The sequence below is a fragment of the Orcinus orca genome, chromosome 16, assembly GCF_937001465.1.
Source record: "Orcinus orca chromosome 16, mOrcOrc1.1, whole genome shotgun sequence".
NCBI lineage: Eukaryota > Metazoa > Chordata > Mammalia > Artiodactyla > Delphinidae > Orcinus > Orcinus orca.
Genome location: NC_064574.1, coordinates 56,975,753 through 56,983,800, shown reverse-complemented (window position 1 = coordinate 56,983,800; position 8,048 = coordinate 56,975,753). Strand labels below are relative to the sequence as shown.

The window sequence follows — 8,048 nt, the reverse complement described above, 5'->3', positions numbered from 1 at the left end:
CAGGTTCAGGGAGGTGAGGGCATGGAGCTCACATAGTCTGGCTGGGTCCTGCCCCATCACACACAGATGCTCAAAGGAAAAACCAACAAGAGCAAACAATTCCGTGGAAGCCAAAAGCTTTTATTCAAATCCAGACTGTTATAGGTTTTAGAAACTTAAGTTTTTAATGAATCTAAAGCTTTAATGATTCCACCCTAGACCAAATACTTTGAAAAAGGAATACCATGTCCCTTTGAGTGTAGCTATTGCAACACTTTCCTTGCCCAACTGGATCCCATCAGTGCTATCCACTTTAAACTCAGAGGGTGGGATTTTTTCTTTTTTTTTCTTTCTTTTTTTTTTTTGCGATACGTAGGCCTCTCACTGTTGTGGCCTCTCCCGTTGCGGAGCACAGGCTCTGGACGCGCAGGCTCAGCGGCCACGGCTCACGGGCCCAGCCGCTCCGCGGCATGTGGGATCTTCCCGGACCGGGGCACAAACCCATGTCCCCTGCACGGGTGGGATTTTTAAACAACCAGGATAATTGGAGGGCAGTAGAGCCCCAGCTTCAGAGTGTAGACAGACTTAGAATCCTGTCACTTATTTGCTGTGTGACTTTGGACAAGCTGCCAACCTCTCCATAAGAAGATCACCATCTAGGGTTTCATTTTCAGTGCAAATTTGAATCAATGCCATAAAAATAGGAGTCAAGTCCCAGTTTTTGTCTGAATGTGAAATAATACAAATTCCTTAGACACCCCCCCCCCCATATTAATTTAAGGCTCCAATAATCTCCAAGCACAAAGGACCAAGAGGCCTGAAGCACCCATATGTGTCTAGACAACTAGGACAACCCCATGTGAGTAGGTAAACAGAAATACCCATCCTCCATTATCAAGGGTAGTCTTGAATGATTAGCCTTATTTTTTTTAATTTAAATTTATTGATTGATTGATTGCTGTGTTGGGCTCCTGTTGCTACGTGAGGGCTTTCTCTAGTTACGGCGAGAGGGGGCTACGCTTTGTTGCGGTGCGCAGGCTTCTCACTGCAATGGCTTCTCTTGTTGCACGGGCTCTAGGCTTGTGGGCTTCAGTAGTTGTGGCACACAGGTTCAGTAGTTGTGGCTCGCGGGCTCTAGAGCGCAGGCTCAGTAGTTGTGGCGCATGCGCTTAGCTGCTCTGCGGCATGTGGGATCTTCCCGGGCCAGGGCTCGGACCTGTGTCCCCTGCACTGGCAAGCGGATTCTTAACCACTGTGCCACCAGGGAAGCCACTGAATGATTAGCTTTAAATGTCGCCAAGTCTTCAGGAACACAACCCGCTCAGAAAATATGGGAGCGTGGGATACATCCTTACCCGGCTGGTGTAAAAAGTGGAGTTAAAATAAGGAAAGTAGCTGGCATGGAGTGGATCAGGCAAAACAACGGCTATTTGTATTAGTTCAGTGGCAGAGTATTAATTGAGGAATTTCTTGGATGTGGGTTTTGAAATATTGACAGGCCTGCCTGGGCGAGGGCAACCTGGTGTGACTCTTAAGACCTCCTATGGAGCGGTGCTGAGGCTGCCAGAGTGGGAATCTGTTTTAGTTTTTTTTTTTGGAAGGCCACTGACTTTATTGATTTAAAAAAACTTTACAAGGACAGTGACTCTTCTGCCAGAAAGAGGACCAAATGGCGTAAAACAGACCCGAAGTGGGAGCAGGGGGCGGGTGAGGACAGGGCCAGGAATCACTCAGAAAAGCTGGTAACTGCTGTCACAAAACTGGCAGGGAAAGGCGAAGGGAGATGCATGCAAGGGAAAGAATTCCAAAAACGTTGAAAGGTGAGGGAAGAGAACTCCCCAAAGACCCTGGAGTACATGGGAGCTGCGCATGACAACAGCAATCTTTTCCTTTGTAGAGGACGGGGGAGGAGTCCTCACTTGGCTGCAAACTCTGGAGACTTAGTGCTGGGGCTCGGGGTCGGGGGCTCCCCAGAGAGCATCACAAGAACACGTCGCACCACTCTCGAAGGCAACCGAAGCAATCCCGCGACTGCTTGGCGTTGGCGCCGCACGTGTCCTTCGGCCATTCCCGGAAAAGATCTTCATCTTTCTTTAGCACCAGAAACTGACCAAGGACCACATAGGCCTTGTCAAAGTCCCTTTCCTCCAGCTTCTTGCCCAGGACTTCGCCAATCCCGGCCAGGCTTCCGGCTGGCTTTTCCCCCACGGGCTCTGCCATGAAGTCTCTGTGCTTTTGGGAGGTTGTCGTCTTGATCAGGCTTAATCGGGGAATCCTGTAGCTCCGGTTTCCGTAACGGCTTCTCCCGCCGATCCCTCAACCCATGAGTGTCTTGTTTTGTTTTGCTGAAGTAACAACAGCTTTAGTGAGATAGAATTCGCATACTATACAACTCTCCTAGGTGTATAATTAATTCAGGTGTTTGTAGTGTATTTAGAGAGTTGTGCGGCCACCACCATGGCCAATTTTGGACATTTTCATTTCTCCCCCCAAATCCCATACCCACTAACAGTCCCTGTTCCCTGTCCCCACCGCTGCCGGCAACCACTAATCTGCTTTCTGTCTCTATGGAGTGGCCTATTCTGGACATTTCGTATAAATGGAATCAGACAACATGTGGCCTTTTGCGTCTGGCTTCTTTCACTCAGCATATTGTTTTCAAGGTTCCTTAAGATAGCGTGTGTCAGTGTGTAATTCCTTTTAATGGCTGAATAATATTGCATGGTAGGATATGCCACTTTTATTTATCCATTCATCAGTTGATGGACATTTTGAGTTGTTTCCAGAGGTGAAATGACACTTCATTGGACTAGTTCTTGGGCCAGTTAACCTCCTGTCTTGGCCTCCTCATCTGTAAAATGGGGTAATAGCTCCCAATCACAGGCAGGGCCAGGACTAGCCTACACAGACCCTTTGCTCGAATTAAGAAGTGCCTCTCTTGACAGACACCCGTCTCATCCCAGGGCAGGGGAGCCTTTGTTGCCAGAAGCAAATTTGGCCAGGGGTTCTTAGCCTGGATTTCAGCCCAGTGTTTTGTTTTGTTTTTTTTAACGTAGAGTGCTTTAATTAATTAATTAATTAATTTATTTATTTATTTATTAGTTTTGGCTGCATTGGGTCTTTGTTGCTGTGTGCGAACTTTCTCTAGTTGTGGCGAGCGGGGGTTACTCTTCATTGCGGAGCATGGGCTCTAGGTGCACAGGCTCCAGTAGTTGTGGCATGTGGGCTCAGTTAGTTGAGGCACGTGGGCTCAGTAGTTGTGGTGCACGGGCTTAGCTGCTTCACAGCACGTGGGATCTTCCCGGACCAGGGCTCAAACCCGTGTCCCCTGCATTGGCAGGCGGATTCTTAACCACTGTGCCACCAGGGAAGTCCCCAGTGCTTTGATTTTAGCTTCATATTTTCCATTAAAAATACCATTTTCCAAAGTCATGTGTCAGCTCCTGTTTTCTCCCACCCCCTTCAATGAGGTTATGTCGAACACTTGCGATATAGATTCACTTGTTACTGTCTGCATTCCGTCCTAGGATCCCCCAATATCCCTCTTGATTTTTTAAAAAATTTGTGTACAATAAAGTTCACTCTTTTTTCTTTTTTTATAAATTTATTTTATTTATTTTTGGCTGCTTTGGGTCTTTGTTGCTGCGCACGGGCTTTCTCTAGTTGCAGCGATTCGTTGCAGTGCGTGGGCTTCTCTTGTTGCAGAGCACGGACTCTAGGCGTGCAGGCTTCAGTAGTTGTAGCACATGGGCTCAGTAGTTGTGGCTCACAGGCTCAGTAGTTGTGGCGCATAGGGCTTCGCTGCTCCGCAGCATGTGCTATCTTCCCGGACCAGGCCTCGAACCTGTGTCCCCTGCATTGGCAGGCAGATTCTTAACCACTGCACCACCAGGGAAGCCCCAATAAAGTTCACTCTTGGTGAGGTTCTATCAGTTTTGCAGATGCATAGGGTCATGTATCCCCCTCCCCCACTATCGAAATGAACACCTTAAAAATTCTTCCACATCCCCCCAGCCCCATAGTTGACTCCTCCTTCTCCCTGCCCCTTCCCGACACTGATCTGCTGCCCCACGCTTTGTACGATACACACACTGGACAACTACAAGCATGACTCCGCTCCTGGGGTTGTCAGGACATGTAAATGAATGCATGAGAAGCACTCAGGACGGAGCCTGGCACTCAGGAGCCTGGCACGTGAGTGCCCACCACATCAGAGCTGTTGTAACTGTAAGACTGGGCTTTGTCCACCGTGGGGTGAGGGTGGGGATGCTGGACACCAGCAAAGCACAACAGGCTGCCAAGGGTGTGAGTCAGCACTGCCGGTGGGGCACGGAAAAATGCCCAGCCCCAGTCTCACCCTAAACCTACTTGAAAGAGTCTTCCTGGTACAGGATGTATTTTGGGCCGCACTGAGAGGCACGAGGGACCTTACGTCCCCAACCAGGGATTGAACCCACGCCCCCTGCAGTAGAAGTGGAGAGTCTTAACCACTGGACTGTCAGGGAAGTCCCAGGCAGGATGTTTAACAAGCCTTTCCTGGGATGGAGATGCTGAAGGTCCTGGGACATGCGCGGAGAAACTGCTTTGGGGTGACTTGTATAATGTGGATCAGAATGTGCTAGAGAAGTTCTGGTGACCCTGGGGGAGAAAGGGGACAAGAGGAGGTGTTCCATGGCACCAGCTCTGGCTGAACCTGGGAACCCATCGTACCAGATGAAACAACCAAGAAAAATGGTACAAGGGTGGAAGTCCCAGATAAGGGCCACCTGGGCTCCCTACCACCGACCCGCTCCTGAGCCCTGGGGTCTCAGCCTTCCCATCTCAGAGCTTCCCTGTAGCTCTGCTCGAATGCTATATAGTTTTGATGTGTATTTCCTCCAAATGTTATTATTACAGTATTATATGCACATGATTCAAAAAGAATTCAAACAGTACAGCAGGAATTGACACACTTTCCATTAAGGGCCGGATAGTAAGTACTTTTGGCTTTGCAGGCCATATGACCTCTGGTCTTTATTGCAGCTTCTAATCCTGCCTTTATAGGGTGAAAGCAGCCATAGACAATACATACATGAATGAATGCTGTGTTCCAATAAAACTTATTTTTTTTAATATGCAAAATTAAAAAAAAATTATTGGCACACAGTTGATCTACAATGTTGTGTTAGTTTCAGGTGACAGCAAAGTGAATCAGTTACACATATCCATATATCTGCTCTTTTTTAGATTCTTTTCCCTAATAGGCCATTACAGAGTATTGAGTAGAGTTCCCTGTGCTATACAGTAGGTCTTTACTAGTTATCTATTTTATATACAGTAGTATGTATATGTCAATCCCAATCTCCCAATTTATCCCTCCCCTACTTTACCCCCTGCAATAAAAGTTATGTTTACAAACAAGTGCTTCCATATTTGGTCCACGGGCCATAGTTTACTAATTCCTGTGGAAAAGTAAAGTCAAAAGTAGACACAGAATCCCACCCCCCACTTCCTCCAAGGAAACCACTGTTAATTTTCTCGTGCACAGTATTGTGGCTAAACGCACAAAAGTCAAGTTGTTACATGAAGGCGAAATAAAACAAGCCAGGTAACATCATAAGTTCAAGTGAAACTGAAAAAGCCCAAACCACTTTCCACCCTCTTCGATGCCTTGAATGTAATAGAGATACAAACGTATTTGTGTTTGAATTGATAAAGCAAATCAGAGTCGATAAGTAACAATAGAAATGATCTCACATAAATGGCTCCTATGTTTAGGGTAATGACCAACTTAGTAGGTGTTCCAGATATGTTTGTGGCATCGTTTGATTAAAAAAAAAAAAAAAAAAACACGACTCCGGAATGACAGTCATTCTCCTAGAGAATCAGGGCAGTTCAATTTAAATTTGGCCCAGTTAATTAAATGCAACATTTGAAGCAGGGCTATAGCCATCATGTAGATTTATTAATTGAAGATTTGTTTTCTCTGCCATCTTCTTTTGCATTTCTACTCTTAGAGTATCTAAGAATTTAATTCTGTCTTAACTGCACTCTTGCACTCATTTTCTTGGGAAGTTACTTCAAGTCAATAGCAGAATTAACCTGGGAATAATAATAAATAAAAAACAAGTACAAAGTGGTTAAATTAGGACTCGGGTAAAAGGTCACTTTTTCTCTAGGCCTTGATTTTTCTTATTGTGAGAAAAAATATCTCAGTAACACCAAATCCTGAAGCACATGGTCCTTTGCCACTTAAAAATACTATTGTTGATGTTTAAAGAAATTCAAAAGGCTCTCTCAAAATGTAGATACTTGAAGTATAGACAAGAATTCCCAGGGGCTTCCCTGGTGGCGCAGTGGTTAAGAATCCGCCTGCCAATGCAGGGGACACAATTCGAGCCCTGGTCCGGGAAGATCTCACATGCCGCAGAGCAACTAAGCCCGTGCGCCAGAACTACTGAGCCTGTGCTCTAGAGCCCGCAAGCCACGACTGCTGAGCCCGTGTGCCACAACTACTGAAGCCCACGTGCCTAGAGCCGTGCTCTGCAACAAGAGAAGCCACCGCAATGAGAAGCCCTGTACTGCAACAAAGAGTAGCCCCCACTCACCGCAACTAGAGAAAGCCCGCATGCAGCAACAAAGACCCAACGCAGCCAAAAATAAATAAATAATAAATTTATTTTAAAAAAAGAATTCCCTTTCTGCTTTACTTTGGTAGACATGCCAGGGAGGAGCAGAGATTATTTGTGAATAAAAACTACTTTCTAAAGAAATATGGTAGTTATTAATATAGGATATCTTTCTGTATTAAGTCTTTGGAGGTTCTGGACTATTTAAAGAAAAAATAGAGGTAGAACACTCACCAGGGTGCCTGGCATGTAGTAAATGCTTAATAAACGTTGTCCCTTTTTTGTGTGTAATTTTCTTTAACACGAAAGGGACCTTGGTGTTCTCAAGCTGGTTTGTTGCCCTCAGAACCTGAGACTCTTTCCCTATCAACCTTGATATCAAATGTCATTATTTTAATTAATTTAAATTCCCTGAGTTCCCATCTGGCAGATGAAATCCAGTTGCTGCTTGCAACAGTTACTGCACTCCTAACAGTGGTGCAAGAAATCTGCCTATTGCCAGCACGTGTATTCGTTGATTCAATCAAAAATATTTCCTGAGCAAGGGCTATGGAAGGAAAGAACTACTTCCTGACCGGCCGTAGAGCCCCGTAGCTTAGCTGTGCTCTGTGTCTAAGAGTCCTAAGAGATGGGAGAGAGGGGTTCTGAGAAAGGGCATTTCCAGCTGGAAGGATGAGCCAGCCTCATCAGCCAGGGGACCCAGATTACTGCCTTAAAGCAAGATTTCTTTTTTTCTGCCTCCATCCAGACCTTGAGTATGCGGGCCAGGAAAGGTGTTTGGCCAATATTTGTTGAAAGAATGACTAAGTGTGAGGTTAAATGAATTTTACTTTTAACACATAGATATTCTCCACCCTCATTTTCAAATGTCTTTGAAAATAATTTTCCAAGTCAGCAGTTTATTTTTAGGCTTATTAATAGAAAAGTAAGTTGAGTCATTGAACAACCCAGTGCCAGTTCTGGAAGCATTTTTGTTTGTCGCAGTTGCTATAGGAATCCAGTGGGTAGACCAGGGATGCAGCTAAACATCCTACAGTGCACAGGAGAGCCCTAAATGGCAGTGGTGCTGAACCCATCCAAAGCCAGGAGCTCCCTGTCCTTGGGAGGCAGCTCTTAGGCTTGACTTCTGAGACAGGCAGAGCTAAGTGTGAATCCCATTCTCACCATCTCCTCGCCATGCCTCAGTTTCCCCATCTGTAAAATGAGAACAATAATACCTTCTAACAGAACGTAAAGCATGGCATAGTGGTTAGAGGCATATGCTATGGGATGAGAGGATACTCTGGCTCAAATCTTTACCTTGTTATTCTTTTTACTATAGTAAAGTACAGAAAATAAAATTTACCATTGATGACATGTCATCCATTCACCATGTTATGCAATCATCACCACTATTTCCGGAATATTTTCATTACCCCACTCCCCAAAGCCCTGTATCCATTAAGTAGCCACTCTCTCTAC

General features: G+C 45.6%; 1 protein-coding gene across 1 annotated transcript; it reads right to left on the bottom strand.

The window, feature by feature from the left end:
* Nucleotides 1-1,777: 1,777 nt before the first annotated feature.
* Nucleotides 1,778-7,765, bottom strand: LOC101271018 (barrier-to-autointegration factor-like). The gene is made up of 2 exons (XM_049699405.1): nt 7,752-7,765; nt 1,778-2,278 (listed from the first exon to the last, which is right to left on the bottom strand). The coding sequence occupies exons 1-2, from the start codon at nt 7,763-7,765 to the stop codon at nt 1,960-1,962; spliced, it is 333 nt and encodes a 110-aa protein (XP_049555362.1). The 3' UTR covers nt 1,778-1,959.
* Nucleotides 7,766-8,048: the final 283 nt, after the last annotated feature.